This window comes from Corapipo altera, unplaced genomic scaffold (assembly GCF_003945725.1).
Source record: "Corapipo altera isolate COAL_440 unplaced genomic scaffold, ASM394572v1 70, whole genome shotgun sequence".
In the NCBI taxonomy this organism is placed as follows: Eukaryota; Metazoa; Chordata; class Aves; order Passeriformes; family Pipridae; genus Corapipo; species Corapipo altera.
This window is the reverse complement of record NW_020884911.1, coordinates 6,227,426-6,248,435: the sequence shown is the minus strand read 5'-3', so window position 1 is coordinate 6,248,435 and position 21,010 is coordinate 6,227,426. Positions and strand designations below refer to the sequence as shown.

The 21,010-nt window shown below is 37.3% G+C and overlaps 1 protein-coding gene across 1 annotated transcript in view; it reads left to right on the top strand.

The window, feature by feature from the left end:
• Nucleotides 1-20,097, top strand: part of ESF1 (ESF1 nucleolar pre-rRNA processing protein homolog) — a 30,612-nt gene extending 10,515 nt beyond the window's left edge. The window contains exons 9-14 of the mRNA XM_027653888.1: nucleotides 4,749-4,910; nucleotides 11,671-11,792; nucleotides 13,058-13,148; nucleotides 17,988-18,055; nucleotides 18,849-18,995; nucleotides 19,156-20,097. Of these exons, the coding sequence (XP_027509689.1) occupies nucleotides 4,749-4,910; nucleotides 11,671-11,792; nucleotides 13,058-13,148; nucleotides 17,988-18,055; nucleotides 18,849-18,995; nucleotides 19,156-19,455 (890 nt within the window). The 3' untranslated portion in view covers nucleotides 19,456-20,097. The remainder of the gene's footprint in view (nucleotides 1-4,748; nucleotides 4,911-11,670; nucleotides 11,793-13,057; nucleotides 13,149-17,987; nucleotides 18,056-18,848; nucleotides 18,996-19,155) is intronic.
• Nucleotides 20,098-21,010: the final 913 nt, after the last annotated feature.

Here is a 21,010-nt window from a genome sequence, read left to right as displayed (position 1 = left end):
TAAAGAGTAAAATTCCACTGCTGGGAAGGAAAAAAAAAATTGACCTTAAAGTAATCTTATCACACTAATAAATTTTAAACCTGGAAATGTCTGGATTCTAATGAGGTTTTGAAAAGTAAGTTATTAATAGAGGAATTATGTTGTCATGTCTTTAATGTGTTCCTGAGGTTTTATCCATGCAGTTATGTGATACAAAACAGGATCCCATCTGTCAGGATTCCATCCAGCAGAATTCTGTGGCACTATGCACAAATGGGAAAAATCAATGTCAGCTGCGTGAATGGACATGTAGGAGTGTGATAAGCAAGGAAAAAATGTCCTGGACTTTTATTCATACTCTTTAAACTTATCAAAATGCTTTATTTATAAACGGGATTTTGTTGGCCTGTTCTAATCTGACGGATTTTTTATGGAATTTTTCAGCTTTTAATATGTGCATCGTGACTGTTAGTGTTACTGTTATACAACAGTTCTGCAATGTCAAGTATTTCAGTGACCTGGAATGTTGTGGTTCATAGCACAAAGTGTCTCCTTTACGTTGCTGCTGAATTTTCTGTCACTCAGGTGCCTTTGTTCCAGTCAGGAATTGTTTGTGGTATTCACCAAATCTAGCCCATAATTGCTATTTTGACCACAAGCACCAGTGCCTTAGTGTATGGCATTTAAAATATGCTTCAAATTAAGCCTTATGGGGTTCATGTCTCAGCTTTTAATCTGGTTTTTTTTTTGTTTAAATCTTGGCAAGAGCAACATCTTTTCTACTGTTCTGCTTTGCACAGCACACAGATACTGGAACAGACTATATGACAAAATACCTTTATAGGTGTATTTTTAATTAGCTGACAGAATATCCTGAGTTGGAAGGGATGTAACTTTAGTGCTTAATGTTAAATAAAATCAGACCATTGATTAAATCTTGTTACAATTCTGAAATCTATTCGGTCCAATAACTCTGACAACATAGAGAAATTTAAATGCATATACAGCATTTTATCAGATGACAGTACAGCCTTCCTTTCTCCCTCAATAATGAACACTCTTCACATGTGTTTATATTTGCTAGAACTATTACAGAAGGCTAAGACATGGAAGATGACAGAAGTAGAACATGCAATTATTTAATATTGTCTCTGGAAAGAAGCAGCAAGAGGATTCAGCAGTTTATGAGCTGGAATTCCATGGGAATTTCAGAATAGAAATACCACAACCTGATTATTTTCTTTCTATGAATTACCAGGCACTTGATAGAACTGATGCAGGTATTGAATACTTTTCCAAAACATATTTGCAGGAGCTGTTATGTTGGGTTTGGTTTTTAATTAAAGGTGCGACAACAGTCACCTGGTTTGCAAAGGGAGTTTTAAAAACTGCATCCAGTGCACACCACTCAAGTGGTTACACTACAAACCTGAAGGAAAATGCAAAAAAACCCTAAAAAAAGCCATAATTTTACGCTTGCCATTAATTTAGTGTTACCTGTCTCTTTGCATTCTCTTCTTCCAGTATCTTTTCTCCCTGAAAAATATCTTAGGAAAAGACATTGACTCTGATGTGCTTTAAATAAGCTTCTTTTGATTACCTTGAATTGTAAATTTTTCTTTTTCTTATTATCATTGGGATGAACTACTGGGATTTGCACAACTTCTTGTTGAGGGAGTGCTGAGAATGTGGGAAAGTGGGGTTAAATCCCAGGTTTTTTGTCATTATTTTCTGGTGCAAGACTAAGGTCAGCACATTTAATTTTTCGTATCATGCTGTAATACAGTGCAATACCCTCTACCTTGGGTTTACTTCTTGACTGCTGGAGTAGAGAGCTTTATATTTGTAATTTTGTGGGTCTACATGTATTGTAGGAGAGTTATGTTTTTCTTTTTTTTCTTTCTATCTATCTGAATTTGAGTAACTACCCTGGATAGAATTGAGCCATTTAGTGCATTTTTATGGTGTGGCTCATCAGAATCCAAATCAGTAGCTGAATTTTCTGCTGTGCCATGAAGTCATGAGAGGGAGTTTTATCTTTCCATCTTTAAAAGAAACTCAGCTTTGCAGGAGACCTCTTGTCAAATGTTGTATCTGCCATAAGTTTTCTAATCTTTGTTTCTAAGGCTGAGTTTAAAAAATGAAAGGAATCAATCTACTCAGCTATTGTAAAATAATCTTCTTAAACTTAGAATACAATCTTTTCACAATCCTGTGATTACAAGAATCTGCTCTCAGCTGCTAATCACCAATTTAATATGTTGAACCTCTGCATTTGGTTGTAGTTTTTATTAATTTCTACTCTTAAAAACAAACATGCCCCCACACATTGTTGCATTGGAGTGTTTCTGACCAGCCTCACGATTTTAACTTTGTCCTTTTTAAATCTTTTAGCACTTCTGTTAGTACTTTCCTTTGAAAACAATAAGAATATACTTGTATTTTATACTCTTAAATTTCATCAGCTTTTGCTTTTTTTCTCCTTCCCAGTTTGATTGTGTTTCTCTTGCAGTGCAGCTGTTAATGCACCAGAACTTTTTGTTTTGTTGGTGTGTTTTGTTCAAAAAGCCTTTGAACAAGCTGTTGGCAGAAAGCATCGCTGCCTCAGTATCCAGCAGAAAGTGGTTCCTGATGTTGTGCAACACAGTGTGATGCTTGAAAGCTACTGACAAGGTTATTTGAACTCTGAACAAACTTTGAGGACATACTCAGCTCACTTTCCTTTCCTGCAGCTGTTGTCAAATGTGCTTTGTTTGCCTACAGAATGAAAAGCTCTTATGGTTCCTTTGAAGGCCGTGTTGAGCATTTGTTTTAAAAGTTAGTTTTGACAAAAGAACTGCAAGTTTTATCTAAATGAGAAAGAATGACAATATGCATTGCCATTTAAATATTTAAATATCTCCTGGCAAAACCAGTGGTAAATAGGAAGCCGGGTTCTAGGGAGCCTTTCTTAGCTTAAGGATTTCTTCAGTGCCCATCCAGCTTCTTGCTTCACAGGACACCAAATGGCTTATTTTTCTTCTCATCTTCAAAACAGGGTTGGCTTTTGCTTTCCATGTGAGCAGATGCTTCCCTCTTAGATCTCAGCTTCTGATGAGGACAGTGCAGCTGAGTGTCCCCATGTGCCGTGCGGGAGATGAGCCAGCGGGGACGGAGCCTGGCGTGGCTGGACAGAGAGCTTTGGCTGCAACTTGGGAAAGAAAGGGGGGTTTATGAACTTTGGAAGGCAGCTCAGGGGGATTACACAAGGTTGTGTGAGGTTATTCAGGGAGAAAATTAGAAGGGCAAAGCCCAGCTAGAACTTAACCTGTGAAAGACAATAAAAATTGTTTCTATAAATACATTAGCAGCAAGAGGAGAGCTGAGGAGAAACTCCATCCTTTGTTGGATGCAGGGGGAAGCATAGTGACAAAGGATGAGGAAAAGGCTTAATAAAATACTTAAATGCCTTCTTTGCCTCAGTAAGACTAGTTGTTCTCTGGGAGCTGGAAGACAGGGAGCAGAATGAATCCCAAGGGGAAATGGTCAGTGATCTGTTACACCACTTAGACACACACAGGCCTATGGGGCCAGGTGGGATCCACCCAAGAATGCTGAGGGAGCTGGCAGATGTGCTTGCTTAGCCACTTCTTGTTGTTTTTCAGCAATCCTGGATAACTGGGGAGTTGACTGGAAGTTAGCAAGTGTAATTCCCATCTACAGTAAGGGCTGGAAGGAAGATCTAGGGAACTACAGGCCTGTCATCCTGACCTTGCTGCTGGGGAAGGTTGTGGAGCAGATCAGCTTGAGTGCCATCACATGGCTTGTACAGGGCAATCAGGGGATCAGGCCCAGTTGCATAGACTTGGGAAAGGAAGGTCCTGCTTGACTAATCTTTTATGACATGGTGGATGAGGGAAAGGTGGTGGATATTGGAACAAGCTGCCCAGGGAAGTCGCTGAGTCCCCATCTCTGGAGGTATTTAAAATCCATGTAGATGTGGCACCTGGAGACAAGGTTTAGTGGTGGGCAATGCTGGGTTAACAGTTGGACTCGATGATCTTAAAGATCTTTTCCAACCTAAATGATTCTGTGATTCTATGAACAGTAAATACAGTAAATATTTCTGCTTCCGGCCAACAACCAGCTTTGGACAGTGATGGGATGTGGAAAAGAACAGTGTCACACATCACTTTTAGCCAAAAACCAGACTTGCAACTGTGATATGTCTTTCCAGACACCACTTGTGCTGTCCCTGCAGTTCAGTACTGTAGGAAGCACAGCTTAATGCTGAACCAGAAGAAAAGGAGCCTATCCCAAACCTAGTTTTCTACAGTTCAAGGATCTGCAGCATCTTTAAAGCCTATTCTTTCTCAAATATTTTTTAAAAGCTTATTGTAAGTCACATTTTCTTTGTGTTTAACTTGAAAAAAAAAAGGAAAAAAAAGCCTTCTTTCCATCTTGTGTCACTGAAGGTGAAGGCATTGAATAATTATCTCTGTTACAGAATCTTTTAAAGTTCACTTTTTAAAATGTAGGATTCTGTTTTCTAAATGCTTTACAGCATTGTTTTTTGAGATTTAGGTACTGCCCTGCCATAAGGGACTCTGAAAATAATAATTTTAAAATACAGTAAAGAATGCTGTGTCCAGTCAGGGATTTGCTGAACAAATTTTCTTTTGTCTTTTCAGATACTACTTTTATTTCATCTAAGAAGGTGTTTCTAAACATGAACTTCAGTTGCTCACTTTTTTGAGGCTGCCTGTGATAGTTTTCCTCTCTCTTTCTAGATGGTGATGTAGTTAATGAAATGGAAGACAACAAACCGAGGAAAAGCCAAAAAGATGATGAAGAGCAAATTGCCAAGTACAGAGAACTTTTGCAAAGTATCCAAGAAAAAGAGAAAAAACAGGAAGAGAAGGATATAGGAATGGAGATTAAATGGGTTCCAGGTAAGCTTTATTTTTTTTTCCTGCCTGGGAGGATATGCAGTATTGGCCTGCTAACAGGGATATAGTGTAAGGTGCTGAATTTATAGTAGGAGAAACAAACCTTTTTTTTTCCCATAAATTGAAATCCAATAAAAGAAATAATATGACTGAACTCAGTTCCTCAGGTCTAAGTTTCTTTTTGTAGCTTACTTTTAATCCGTGTTTTTTTCTTTTGTATTTGCTTTTTCATTCATCACTTTGTAGACTTTTTAAAATAGAATTCACATGTTTGCTATGGAGTCATGAAACGTACCTATACTTTTAAAAAGGAAAACCAGTATGATTTGTTAACATGCCACAAAATTAGAGGAGAATGGTCTGAAAGTCTTGCTTGCATTATGATAAAAATTTGGGGGAACATAGAAGGGAGAAGTCTGGCCTTCCAGTGAGACTGCTCTGAGAGAAGGAAAGCTACCAGGAAGAGAAGTTGAGGGATAGTGACATCCAGATTGTCATCTGGAAACTAAAAGGGTAACTTCACCATGTGGCATCCCAGCAGAACTCACCCTGAGATCCAAAAGTCAGGTTTTTTTTCCTTTATGATGATAAAACATTCAGATTGATTCTCCTCTGTTGTTTATGGGTGGGTGCTTTCCATGAGGTGTATGAGCCAGGGTAACAGTTCCCTACATCCACAAAGGGATCTCTGGGGCATTTCCTCCTTGATCCTGGCTCAGAACTCATTCTGAATCCCTGAACCAGCCCTGGCACTTGGTGGGTCTCTTTGCAAGCTTAATTTTGTTTGCTAAAAAGACAGAACTACTCTGGCAAAGAAGAAAAGAAATCTGGATCTTTTCTGCTGAGTCAGATGTGCAAATGGAAGCATTTGGTGAATGTTCAAAGGGTTAAACAATGCAGCCCAAAGACTAGGGAAGTATGACATTCCCTTTTTGGGAGCAGCAAGGTGCTGCATCAGCTCAGCAGGTGCAGGCTATGGCAGGACGCAGCCTCATCTGTTACTATAAATACAGAGACCAGAGATGGATCAGATTTCAGGCCCTTCACCACTGTGGGTTAATTCCAGATAGGAATGCTTATCTAATTATGTCACTCACACTAATATTATCCTGAGTTTACTTAAATAACTTCTGTTGAATATAAATGCTCACTTAAATATTTTGGTCTGTAGTGGTTCATTGAGATGGACTGAACTGAACAGAACAGTTTTATTCCTATTTCTTTATAAGAAGGTCTGTATCTGAAAGGATACACTGGCATTAAAAATAATTGTGTGCTTTCAATTAATATAATTGAAATATATGATTCCAGTAGTTTCTGGCATGACTTATTCCAAAACCTTTTAGAAGAAGCTGTATCATGGATGACAGGACAAGTGTTTGCTGACACAGAGTTGTACTCCATCTGTCCACAGCGTGTCAGTACTTGCATTTGTGGTGTTGTTTGCTCAGTAGTTAATTCATCCTGTCACTGGACATTCAAGACCAAAGAGTTTCCATACATAGAATCTGTTATAGGATTTTTACAAGTATTTTTTATTTGGTGGAAACCACAGTCAAACTAATTACTGCTAGGAATGTGTTCTGTAATTATATATCTTTTTATTTACACATAGTTTAAAGCTACCATCTTTTGTGTTGGTTTGGAAAGGACATTTGGGGTTGATTTTTGTTTGTTTTACTTGCTGTCTTCTCAAGAATCTTGCAAATTGTATGAAAGAGGTTCTGTAAATTAAAAAAAGTCTAAGCAGCTTAATGTGGTGACGTAGTCAGGAATCTGGAGCAAACCATTCCTTTTAGAAGCAGGAAAATTGGTTTAGTCTTTATTCTCTCTTTAGTGTCTCCTGCCCAGTGAGAGCAAGAAGTTTTGTGAGAGGCTCTCCCTCTTAACTCTGTGCCTTGCATGTTGCAGTTAAATTAATTCACATTCAGTAGAACTGTAGTGGAGATGGAATCCAGTTCTCTAATCCATGGGCTCCCTGTTTCTTTGCAATGGAACTTGACTTCAGAAAATTAGATTTGTCTCTTACTACATCTAGTCCAACTCCTTCCTTACTGCACTTTCTTGGGGGGCTCCTGGGACTTTTGCTATTTCATCTCTTTTGAGAGAGAGATGGTAAAAAAACCCCAAACAAACCAAACAACCCCCCTCATCCTAATAAATTTGACTGACTTTGTCCAAATTCAGCTGGATGTCTGTGCCCTGGGTCAGGTTTGTTCAGATGATACTGGGTTTAATGTGCATGGGTGCACAATGAAGTTTACATTGCTGGTTTGTAGTATTTCACATTAATTTAGAAACTCTGATTTTGCAGCGTATGTCAATGTTTCCTCATTTTTTGCCCTGAAAAAAATTAGTTGATGATCCAAGAGCAGAGGTTCTGGAAGTCATAGAAGAGCTCACTTGCCTTTGCTAGAAACTGTTCACCTCCTCGAGGTCAGCAATGCCCCTTCTGGGTATTAACCCCTGCAATGTGGTTTTGTCCAAAACACAAGTCCTGAAAGTGAAGACCAGTGTTTTAACTTGGCTTTTGAGTCAAAAGTTCAGCTGTTACTGACTTCAGGCAGCATTTGGAGAGCAGGTCCTGCACACCTCAAAGGGATACTTTTATATATATATACTTTTATGGTGGAGCACAGTCAGCACACACTGAACAGTAGTTTATAGCTCTGGCAATATCTACATAGAGCTGTGTTTCCTTATGGGAGGTACATTAGTTATTATGTTATTTTTTCCTTGAACAAATGTGCTTCTTTAAATTCCAAAACAATTTAATTATGTTCAATTGAAGCGTCCTGAGTGTTCAAAAATAGCTTTTGTTGTAATCTCTTAAGGCTCCTTAATTTTTTTCAGAACTAGTTTACGTCTGTTGAAATATTTTTATTATCAAGCTCTGCTTTAATGTGCTTGACTTACTGCAAAATCTTTTTCCTGCCCAAATGTTTAATACACAGAAGAATTACAACAGTTAAATCTAGGAAGTTTTTCAATTGAAAGGCAGAGATTTGAATTAATTTAAAAAATTGAGTTTTGGCACAGATATTTACACATGGTTATAGAAAGCATACTTCGTGAATGATTCAGTTATTCTTGAATCATAATAGTTTTAAATAAACCACAGTGCCAGCAAAAATAAATTAGATGTAGTTCCAACTCTCTTTGGTCTGTTTCTTCTAGGCACAAAATCAGTGTTATATTTAAGCATCCATCTGTTTTCTTAATCATATCTGATTTAAGCAACAATTACTATGAATCCTTATCCAGCTCCCAAAGCTCCGTTCAGAAAGTGAAGAGGGAGAAGACCGCAACTGCATTTCTTGATGATATTCAGCCAAGTTTTGTTGTTTGTTTTTGGGGGTTTTTTTATTTGACTTAAAAATTCTTCCTTTGGGAAGAAGGAGATGTAAATATTTAGCTGGGCTTAAAGGAAAATTTCAGATTTGTTTTTGTCAGAAACAGAATAGAAAGCATTCGTGTCTCTGTAAAGTGCACAGTAAAGCCCAACTGTGTGTTGTTGGAGACTATGTAGAGCACAGAAATGCTCCTATGGAATGTATGTCTCCACCTGGATCACTGTTTGGACTTAACATTCTGTCTTTTGGGGGTGACAAATTCTAATGTTAACAGAGCATTTACCTGCCATTCCTTTTACCCACCAGCAACAAGATGATTCTTTTTTCTGGTGAGACATTACATGCAAGATGAACTCTCTCATTTAGAATTTCCTGAGAACAGAGATTTATCTTTTTAGCCTCTAATAGGTGTGACGCTTGCAGACTGTTAAACTTCCACAAGTTTTCCAAACTAAGTATTTAGAGAAGTAAAAGTTCTGGCTTGCCCACCCTTCCTCACTTTCCCCACCAGGGTGACAACAGTGTTCTTAGTTTTTTAAAGTATTTGTCACACTTTTAATCCTTTAGCTCAAGAGTAATTTAATTGCATGCTAATAAAGACGACCTTTTCCTCTCTTTCCTTTCTTTGTGAAGATTAAATGAAACCAGTGTGATTCATTTATTCTAAAAAAAAAAAATTATATTGATAAGGGTATAAATTAGCCCCTTCTATGGCCAGCTAATAACTCTACCTAAAGTAGACAATTCCTTTCCCCTTCTGCAATCAAAATCCTTTTGACCACTTAAATACACTCTTACTCTCGGGAAGTGGTCTGGACAGTAGTTTCTAAGCCATTCTAATCTGTGGAGAAACTCAAATGCCTTTCATGAGACTGCCAAATACCACAAGAAAGGGCTGGATTTTCCTCCAAGTCCTTCAGTGCCAGATGGATCAAATGATTCCATTTTCCAGGCAAATAAATCAGAAATATTGTAACCTCCTTTGAGATCTCTCTCAGGGATCTCTTTCTCTGGAGATGTGACATACACTTTTTAATTCTGCATTTATTACCTTCAGAGAGAATCTACAAGGTTGCTACCTGACCAGTAATTTTTTCCATAAATGTACTCTAAAGTAGTATCCAAAGTCATAGTAGTTCAATTTCTGGGAAGCTGATGACTCTGCTTTCATTGTCTTTGGAGATAACTGAATGTTTGTCCTTGTTGTATGAGAGGGTTTCTTAATGGCACGTTTTTAGTGAACCTATGCAATATCCTTCCTTTATTGTGGCTCTGATTTGTTTGCCGGTTTAGCACCAGATTTTTGTGGCTGTAACAGTTTTCCCCTTATTGTTAATTCTGTCATCTTTCCAGGATAATAGAAGGATCCTTTATCTTGTTTTTGCTCCGCTCTTTCCTTCCTATGATTCTGTGGTTTAATATGATTTTAGATCTTGTCCACACTTCGTATTTCAGATGCGTTGTAACCAGCTGTCCAGCCTTGGAATTGTTTTTGGAGTGTGGACAAGCACCAGGACACGGATTGGTGTTTGCAGTTTTCCAGAAAAATGTTCTGCCTGCCCTTCTGTGGACGGGCAGGACTGTCCATGAAAGTGCCCATTTTTTCCATTATGATCTCCGTTTTCAGCTCTTCCATATGGAGGAGAGCTGGAAGGAATGAGGAGGAGCAGTGACTGGCAAATTGAGAAACCTGAGAAAGAATGGGATCTAGTCTAGGACATCTGGAGAGGTCCCAGTATGATTCCTGAGCACTAAAACTGGAATGAGGGGCAGGAGAGTAGGATGTGGTCAGGTGAGGGCTGGACTGGGGTGGCAAGAAGGGGTTGTTGAAGGGAAAAAATCAGAAAAAGTAGAATTGGGGAAGAGATGGCAAATAGCAGACTTGGAGGACAAAGCAGAAACACGATTCCTCCAAACTCCCAAGATATTTCAGTCATTTCACAGGAGAGGATGTTACCTGTGTGATATCTGACTGATTTGTTACAGAAGTTGAAAAAAAAAGAAGTATGTAGTGAAGGAAGCAAGGAATTGCAGGTAGGAGAAAAATCCTTCATTGCTCAGTTGTTACCTCCTGCCAGGGAAGTGGATTCTGTTCCTGCCACTGAATTCTGCTCCAGTGCAGAAGTCAGTTCATCTCTTTCCATCAAGGAATTTTGCTCTTGCAAGTGCCCATCCTGTGAGGAAGGGGCTGAAAGTGGATAAGCTGCATCTGAATTCATTGTTTGTCCTCATAACATCCAAGTGCTGTATGATGTAATGACTGTTGAAAAAGCATTCCTGAACTGTATCGAATTTTTCAGAAATCTGTCTGGTGATAGAATGGTACTTTTCTCCTTCTGTCTTTCAGTTCACACAGCTGCTAAATACACAAACTACTTTTACTCACTTGGTGTGCTAATCAAGTAAGAGGATGGTTTATTTCTCTTGCTGCTTTTTCCTTTTTGTGTTATAAATCTGTTTTTTTTTGATCTTGAGTTATTACAATTTGAACTGGCAATCAGTGATAACAGAAAACACTCTCTCAACTATTTATTTTTTGGTTTTTTTTGAGAGGCTGATGTATTTCAAGCAGTCTGGGCCCTTAATCTCAACGTCCTGTTAACAAATACTTTAAAAAACAAAAGCAAGCTATTTAACTGAAGCATTGAATCTAAATCTAGATTTGCTGTCATACCAGGAATTTACTGGTTTTTTTATTTGAGATAATTTTCTATTGTTAAAGCAGACTAGTACTAAGTAGCCTTAAATGACTAGATAACTTTAAAATAATTTGTTTAGTTTAACTTAAAGCATGTAATGTCATGACATTAGTACACAATGTAAGAAATTTAGGGGATTTATTCACAGTTTTTCTGAGCCTTCTAGCTATGTATTTATTTTTATTTTAAATTTATTCAAATAATATCTTACTGTTCTCATTTATAATGATGAACAAAAAATACACTGGTCAGGAGAGATCCTGCAGCATTATCACAATATTGTCACAGAGGCAAAGTTTCAGAAACTAATTCAGAGTCTTAACTAATTAGTGTGGTACATTAAACATAATGGCTCTATGTATGTCTGTATGTGTGTATGACAAGTGGCTTCTGTGGACTGCACAGTCTAATGTGGGGAGAGGAGACCTTTCCTGGGAACAGCAAGAATGTTGGGAATCAGGTATCACATAAGGAAGTTCTTCTTCTGACTCTTGTACAGGTTTTACTGAAGGAATGTTTTATTTGGAAAAACGCATCCTGTAAAGTGATCTTCTTTATAAAGATGTTGTTTTAAGCAATATTTACGTTGTTTTCATGGACTTGTTAAAAAAAAAACTTGATTATTCTTTTATGAAGGAGAAAACAGTTGATTAAAAAATTCAGATTCATCTTGTTTCTTTAATTTACTATGGAGTGTTTTTTTTTTTCTAGGCCTCAAAGAAACTGCTGAAGAAATGGTCAAAAACAGGTTGGAAGGAAAGGATAACCTGACTCCATGGCAAAAATATCTAGAGAAGAAGAAAGAAAAAAGAATACTTAAAAAAAAGAGAAAGGTAATATTTACATTGGCGACTTCTTGTTTGTTTTCTTAAGTTGCTGATATTGTTTGTTTTGGATAAACTAAATAAAAGATTATATAGCTCCTAGTACTATTTTAAGGTTAAAATATGCAGTAGTCACTTGCGTGGAAAGACTGAGATACCTCATCAAACTTAGAAAGCAAATGATATTCAGGATACTACTGACCATACATATGTTACACAAAACTTCATTTATCTACTTGTGCTGCTTTAAAGATAAATTATTCATAATAACAGTCAGCTTTAGTTTGCATTTGGAATGCATTAGGAAGGGTCTTTTTGCTACTGTGTGCAAAGCTGTGATGAGAATGATAATTGTAATTTTGGAAATGTTGGGGCTAAAATAATACAGGATTGTTTGCCAAAGCTGGCAAAGAATTAATAGCCACAAAGAACTATTCCAATTTCAATTTGCAAGAGCAAATTTGGTAAACAGCTTTGTGTATAAATAACAAAACAGTCCTATACTAATGTGAAAATTGCTGTTTGCTTCATCTTCTCACATGTGGAAAGTAATGGTGAAGCAGCTGACTCCTGTGGCAGTGATGTGCAGGAATAGGCAGATAAATGAAATATTTGTGCCTGTGCTTGAAAAAAGGCATGTGGCATACAGAATTTAGCTTCCCTAACTTCTTAAATTACTCTGACTATAGCTCATATTGCATAATAATGTTACTGAGAGTAATCTCTACACGTTGACTTCCAATTATTTTTCACTGGCATTTGATTAGTAACTTCTTCAACCTCATGGGTGTTCCGAATAAAGTAGCACTGTTAGGTAGCAGAGCAACTTTTTCTGGCATAATACTCTTGTTCAGTCAGATAAATTAAGTCAAGGGGCACATAAAATCTAATCTTTTAAATCCAAGCTCAGTCTTTTTGAAATTCGGGCCACAAAATGAAGCTCCTTGTTCAAGTATTTGCCCAAGTAGAAAATCTGTGGAACACAAAGGGAGGATATAACAGTGCTGTGATCCTGTAATTTGTTGGAGTGGTTAGCTGGTACATCACAGTTTGAGGGTACACTTAATGAAAAGCTTTAAATGTGTGAAACAGGTTTTAAATTGTTGATCTGTCTTTATAGCAGTTTTTAGTGTATTCCAGTTTTATGATGTTCCACGTACAGTATTTCAGTTTTCATCATCCACACAGTTACTAACAGAGGGAACATCTAATTCCAGTGCGACTTAAGTGGTTGTTCATATGTTGATTGAAATAATATTTGTGCTTTGTTACAGGCCACTGCTGAGAGAGAAGAGAGTGAAGATGAACTTCCACCTGATGTTGATCTCAACGACCCGTATTTTGCTGAAGAATTAGAGAAAACAGGTGGGTCAAGACAGGTGACTTGGGGAATAAATCTGCCCTTTCTTTAAATGCTGAGCTTTCAGAACAAAGCCAGCCTGGAGTAAATGCACAGACAGAATATTCAGAATTAAATGAAGTAGGTGTCATTTGCCTAAAATTGCTGTTCTTGTAAAATGATGCCTGTTTTGATATGTGGAATGTTAGGGAATGTCCTCTTAGCTTTCAGCAGATACCATTAGTTAGCCAGTTTCTGGGGCTGGATGTTAAAAACAAGCTGCTCCCCTAAATATTCCAGAGAAGAGAACTCCATTGCTTTTAAAGTCTGTATTCTTTTACAGAGGAAGAGCCAGATATGTATGAGTCCCTTTGAAATGTGGGTCAGTTACAAAAACATCAAACTTTTTTGCATTATAACAAAGTTGTCTTTCAGAAGAAATCATTTTTCTTCCAGGCTGATACACATTTTCACTTGTGTACTCTTGGCTGCATAGAAACACAAACAGTGAAATGCAGTATTTTAGGAAATAACTTGCTCACATTTCGAGGTATTTTGAGGATACCTTTTTTACAAGCTCTTCAGTCAGATGTGTAAATTAACTTTTGCTGTGATAACAGCAAATTTGTTTCGTGTGATTTTACTGATTTTACTGATTTTAAAATCAGTATTGGTGAGTTCCTGGCATTTCGTGTTTTTGGGAACCAAAACCTAAGGGTGGTTCATACTACAGTCCATTAAAAGAAGAAAAAAAGACAGAAGAAAACAAACAAAAAGAAGATAGCAATAGATTTACAAATATTACCAGTGTATTGTTTTGATGGGTGGGGTTCAGCAGAGCAGTGCAAATCCAAATTCCATTTAAAAAGTGTAAATCACTTTTAATTTGATACCAGCCAGCACAGGCTTCTGACCTGATTGTTTGATATTTGTGTTAGGAGAAAGTAAGTAATTAAAAAACAAAACCTGAATGACTTCATGCTTACATGTATGTTTTAATAGTCTGAAAAACAGAACAGTAGGGCGAGTCCTGCCCATGTCTTAGAAAAAACAATCTAAGGTGTCATGTAATGCTGTTTCCTGCCACGGTGAGTTGGTTACAGGTTCTGAAATAACTCATTCTAAAGATACCATTACTACCACCAAATTTTTTAGTTTTTCTTCAATAGCAAGATTACCTAGGTACTCTCATGCTAATATTTGATGTTTCAACATAATATATGAAATCTCTGATAAAATGTTTCCTTCTGCTTTCTGAGAAGTTCTTTGTGCCATGGAGGGGCTCAGTAGTGAATGGTTGTAGCTGCACATCCTTAAACCTTCTTGTCCATAATCTGGGGAATAGACTTTAATGTCTGTGGAGTCTGTGAGGATAATAAAATAGACATAAAGGTTAAGAAAAGTGAAGCTTTTGTCTGCAAGATTACTGATAATCTGCTGAGATACAGGAGAAAACCAGAACATGGTTAGTCCTTGAGAGGTTTTAAAGGGAGGAGACAGTGGTTGGCTGCAAGCCAGGAGATGTTTTAATGGTAATTACACAGCACAACTTTGGCTTTCACCAAGTTTACCCAGAACAACCTCTGTCTCACAGCTGGGGTTGCTTTTAAGCACACCTAACTTATACAGTGGGGGAAAGTGGGTTACAATCATCTTTGACCTTCAGTGGAACTCCACCAACTTTGTATGTAGGGTACAGGCAGCAGTAACTCGAACGGTCATCATTTTTCACAAGCCATCTGCAATTCCCCTGAAAGACTGAAGTTTCTCCCTTCAACTGACTGTCAGATTATCTTGGATTATGCTGAAAAAGGGGGATGTTTGCAGACTCCTGTGGAGCAGTGCAGGAGCTAAGGATGCAGCAGTGCTGTTAGGGTTTTGCAGGGCTGCATTTGCTCCCGTGCTGGATTCACTAATTGGCTGTAGCATGCAAAGGGCACAACACCTTTGAGTGCTATGAAAGGAGAACTGGAAATTATGGTAAGTCTACTCAAGCATAAATTCCTCAGGTATGTCTTTGTTCCTGGTAACTGTTTGTAACGCAGGCAGTGATTGTTACACTATGGGGGTGCTTCATCTTGGGAGAGGCCAGGTAGAGTGAATTCTTCATTGCTGCTGTGCCCAAAGGGTGTCTGTGCAGGGTGCAGGTGTGTGCACATCAGCCCCCCTGAAATTCATGACACTGCTTGCTTTGCACAGAGTTTTCATGTGTTTTTTTAATAGTACCATGGGCTAAACTGTCAGATTCTGCATATGAGCCTTGATGTTGCATTCCAGAAGCTTGATTCTAGTTTTATGTTGTCAAGAAAAAAAATCATTTGTCACCTGCATTTTACATTGATGCCCATAATGTTTCAAAAAGCATTGGAAAACTTGGATTTGGCTTGGCCGGTTTCAATCTCGCTGCATCGGTTTCTGTGGGGTCTCATAAAAGGTTCATGGGAGACAGAATGACTCTTGTAGCTTAAACTTTTGGAAAATTAATAGCTGAATAGTGCAATTGCTTATTAACACGAGAGCAATGTTCTGATTTTGGAGGTCACTGAATAGTTCCAGAACACTTCAGACTATTAAATGTAGTTTCTCTTGATCCTTCTTTGAGGAAAAGGTCTTTAAACATTATTGTAACTCCTCTAGGTTCCAAACCATTTGATGCCTTCTCATGATCTTATTTATGATATATGTAGGAATTGATGGCTTTTTAAAGCTGGAAGGGAGCTGTAGGACTGCAGGGACATTAGAGGTTAACAGCAAAATCTCAGTATAGCTGTAGAACCTGTACTTGGAAGATAAAGTAGATGAAAAGACTCATTTACTGTGTGTCTTCGTGAGGCTTTTGAGACTGACTCTCAAGCTTCTGAGTAAGGCAGATAAGAGGTCTTGTGAGAGGGGTTTTAGATTTGGGGTCAGCCTCTGTACTGAAGTCTCAGAACTATGATTAGCTTTTGCTGTCAGCACTGGAAAATTGTTGATGTGCAAAGTGAACGTTGCAAACAAAATTCTTGAGCTGAGAAAGAGCCAAGTGGCAGATTGAGGGGGGGTGGGATTCCAGCAAGGACTGGAAACTTTTCCTACTGGCTGGTAGCAGCTCCCAGATGTCTCTGCATAACACTGGGGTGTCTGCTGCTGTAGGGGGAACAAACCTGATGAAAAGATGGCAGTGGGAATGAGGTGCTAGGAAAAATCTGAGGGTTTGCAATCAGTTTGCCATAAGTGGGCAAAAAGTGTGTGGGGGGGTGTCTTCCAGAATGTATGTGGGAAGAGGGATTGTGGAAGGAGTGTATTGAAAAGACAAAAAATGATCCATTTGGGAATTCTGAAACCAAACTTTTCAATACGGTGCAAATTTTTGAGTGCTAAGAGTGATTTTTAGGTCCAGAGATGGTTTTATTGGCTCATAGTGTCATAATAAGAAATAAAGGTTCTATTAATTTATTTATTTTCATGGAGGAGAGCTCAGTTTGATACCAGCTCCTGGTTCAGGCCCACCAGCAGCCACAGAAAATATTGAAGGCATAAAGATAACCTGTGTTCACTTCTGTGATTCCACAGAAAGATGTGGGTAAGATGAGGGAAGGTGACTTGAGGGGCCTTTCCTTGAGGGATGTGTGGAAAGACAGAGATTTACTGATTTAACTTCTCATATAATTGTCTCCAATTTGTATTTCTGTGCCTTGTTTCCTTTTCCCTAGTTTAGCCACTTCTGGGAAGATAAAAAAGATTCCACAGTTGTTGAAGTCTTACAGAAGACATTTATTTCTCCCTTCTACAAATTAATTTAAATTGTGTAGTTAAATTGTTAAATTCTGTAGTTTAGGTAACAATATTATATCTAAATCTACATGTTTCCTGGAACTACTAAATCAAGAGTAGTTTTTAAGCTGATGACATTGTGCATCAGGATAGTTTATTTTTTGATGGTGGTGGTTTGCTTCTTCTGGAGATCCGTTTCCAGCTTGGAATCCACATAGAAATAGTCAAGAGAATAGTTAAGGCAGAAAAAAAATCTTCCTCAAAAAATGTGTCCTGTTCCAGAGTATCCTTAGTGATATATAACTTGACATGTTTCTGGCATGTCTGTATTTCTAGTCTGAGTACAAACCTGGCTTAGCAAAATGAAGCCAAGTATCTTCCTTAAGAGTACCCCCAGTGGGCTGCAGTGAGATGCCTGGGAATGTAATTCCAAGCTCAAAGGTCAGAGTATGTGGTTCGGGTCAGGAAACCAAACCTTCTGCTTCTCCTGCTCCTTCTTGATCAAGATCTCCAGGCATTCCAAAGAGAAGAATTTGATTCTGTAGGATTTATAAATGGGTCTGTTTTCATTAAAGATTACGTTTCACTCATTTATAAATGAGCGCGTTTTCATTAAAGATTATGTTTGACTCACGTCTTATGCTGTTGCTGTTCATTATGTCTGTCTAATCACGGTGTATCTAAATGCTGAGAGAGTAAGAGAGCTTCATCAGAACAATATTCAGGCTGAACAGAGTCAATCATATCTAATTCCCATGATAAAACACCCTGGCAGTGGTGTGATGTCATATGTTTGCCTGCACTGTTGTGACACCTCTCTCTACTGCTCTATGAAAAATACAGTAAATCCATTTTTCATAACTGTCCTTTTTTTTGTTGACTTGTTTATGCCATTTGAATATTGCTGTTCCTTCCATTGAACAAATATTCAGTGTATTTTTATTGCTTTAAGTCTGCTTGTTTTTTATTAACTTTTCAGCCTTTTTCCACATCTGACATTTAAGTGTTGACTGCAAGAAAATGAGATGTACTCAGAGGTTCTAACCATAGGTAAATTATACCCTCATTCAAAAGCTTATATAAATGTGTGTATGTCCTCTATTTGCACTTAGGTCTAAAGAAGAAGCCAGAATCAGTAGAAAGTACCTCAGAAGATGAAGATGAAGTTGAAAAACAGAAGGTAGAGTGGTTTAAAATGTTAAGAATTACAGATGTTGCATTGCCTGAATTCTGCAAATATTTGGTATGTGTTTGTGAGTGCATAGGAAGGATGGCAACGGCATAAAACTGTATAATTTTAATAAAACTGTATAATGTTAATAAAACTGCATAATTTTAATAGGGAGAGCTTTTAAAACAGAAACTACCCCAAAAAAAGTTTGTTGGGCAGTGCTGAACCATTACCTTTTAACATCAGCATTGTATGAAACATTTGTGTGTTCAAACCTGTAGATTTTTAACCTTGAAGATTGAGTTGTTTGCTGTTGCATGTTTGCTTTTCATTCTTTCTCAGAACAAGTTAACTAAATAAATGTACTAAATCCAGATACGTTAATTTTTATTTTGCTATAGAAATCTCAATATGAAATTGTATCCATTAGCAACTTATAAATTATGGTGTACAATTTTCAAATTAGAGTATTAGTATTCTTATATATTAATCACTATGATTATAATAATATAAATTTATAACAAAAGCATTGTGTTATTCATATTATTCTATTATTAGATATAAAATTATTTTTGTATCCGATAAAAAGGAAATATTTTAGGCTAATTTACATCTAATAAAAAGGAAATACACCTCAAAATGTTAAAAGAATATTGTTATGGATGAAATAATACTCCCTGACAACCCTATTTCAGCTCTTAGATATAAATGTACACTCATGCAGGCTTTATTAACAAGATGCTGTATTTTTCATAGAAAACTTAATTTCATTGTGTACATGGACCTTCTTGTTTTGTGACAGGCTGAAATGGCCCTGCTGATGATGGATGATGAGGATGACACCAGAAAACACTTTAATTATAAAAAGATTGTAGAACAACAGAATTTGAGCAAGAAGAAAAAGAAACTTCTTATGAAAAGGAAAGAATTACTAGAAGATGACTTCCAGGTAATGGAGTACTCTTGATTTTGTGGCTGGAGCAGTTCTAAGGATGACAAACAGTCTCGTGAGCTGTGACTTCTTAAACAGCTCATATTTTATTGGGTTTGAAAGCTTTGCTATCACAGGAAAAGGTTACCTAAAATAAATGCTCCCTTTCTGCCCTCAGGTAAATGTTGCTGACACAAGATTCCAAGCCATGTTTACTTCTCCCCTGTTTAATTTGGATCCTTCAGATCCAAACTTCAAGAAGACAAAGGCAGTAGAAAAGATCCTGGAAGAGAAAGCTCGCCGAAGAGAAGAAAAGGAGCAGGATCTTAAGGAGGCAACCAAGGGCCAGGAGAACAAGGTGGCAAAGAAAGGAGAGGTTGCTAAGAAAGCCATAGATCCTGCCTTGTCAATGCTCATAAAGTCTGTCAAAAATAAAACTGAAGAGTTCCAGGCAAGGAAAAAGCAGAAATTCAAATAATTGAACTTTGGTTTTACTTGGACTTTACTTTAGTCTCAGCTCTTCTAACTGGTGACACCTACTGAAGTTACTGCAGCCTGCTCTGATTCCTGTCCACCTAAAATTTCCCCAACAGTCACTTAATTATGGTGGTGAGTTTTAAAGTAATTAGAGTAATAATCGCTCTGTTCCTCTGCCACAACAATTACTGTTTTGTACTACTATTGGAAAACTACACCTTGAAAACACACAGGTTTTGGGGCAGTTAGTTTTGTATCATGTCATCTCTTAAAAATAATAGAAGTGCTGAAGATGGCTACAAAAAGTAGCCCTAATTATGGATGTATTTATAAATAATAAAAACACTTCTGCAGAGGCTTATTGCTGAGACTGAGTGATCTTAAAGTTTTTAATTCCACAGAGATCTGTAAAGAATACCTGTCTTGAGAAAGAAGGAAGTAATATGACTACAAATTGAAGAAATTTTGTATACAAGTTTTTTGTATATTTTTAAAAGATTATATATATGCTTTTTTAATTTCTTCCTTAAAGACTTCCTAGGTAATAGAACTAATTAATGGAAATACTGCCATTTAGAAGTGTTTCATTAACATACGTTGGAAATAAATGGTTTAAATTGGCCCAAAGGAATTTTGGGCTTTAGCTGTGTTTTCTTCTTCTGCGCCTCAATCAAATTATGCCAAAATTAAACTTTTTGGTATTAATATTACATTCCCATGATTATGGTTACATACAGAGAAAGACTTTCAGCATTGCATGTGTTAAAAAAATCCAAGGCAGACCTAGATACAATTTTTAGAAACCGTATTGTTTGTTGGCGATGAAGGTGTCAATGGAGCAGGGAAAATACAGTAGGTAGAAAATTACTGCTGTTCCCTGGAATGTGGCCATTGATTTGTCTTAAGGTTTGGGTTGAGTTGGGATGTTGGGGTTTTTTTAAGGGCTTGCTGTATCAGCTCTAATGGAAATACAACATTGCATCAAAAAATGACTGGAAACTTTAGAAAGGAGCTGAAAGGTAATTTGCAGTTTGAAAGAAGTATTGTTAATTTCCAAAACGTTCTACAAATTTTAACATAAAACAGAGGTTAAAATTATAGGTAGTAAAAACTAGTGTTTATAGCAAGTAAATTTATCTCACTATGTAAAGGATATTACAGAGTTAGATTTAGCCCATGAGGGGCTGTATAGTGCCCAAAATGGCTGAAGGAATTAAGGAACACAATATGGAAATACAGGTGGAGATGGATTTTATGGGAGTGCTTTGCAGCGATGTACCTGAGGAATATTTGCAGACCTCAACTGTTTTAAACGAAACTGCTCTTCATAAACATTTGAACATCTTCAGATTAATTTTGGTTTAATACTGGGTCCACAGATAGTCTTCCATAACTTTGTTTAATAATTTGTATGGAAAACAAATTTGATGGGAGATGAAAGCAACAAACTGCACTGACTCCTTAATCCTCTAACCGTGCTGAGTTCTGGTGAACACTTCTGTGTTATCAGTGCTTTTCTTTTTGGCTCAGTGTTTTTATAACTTCACTGGAAGTCA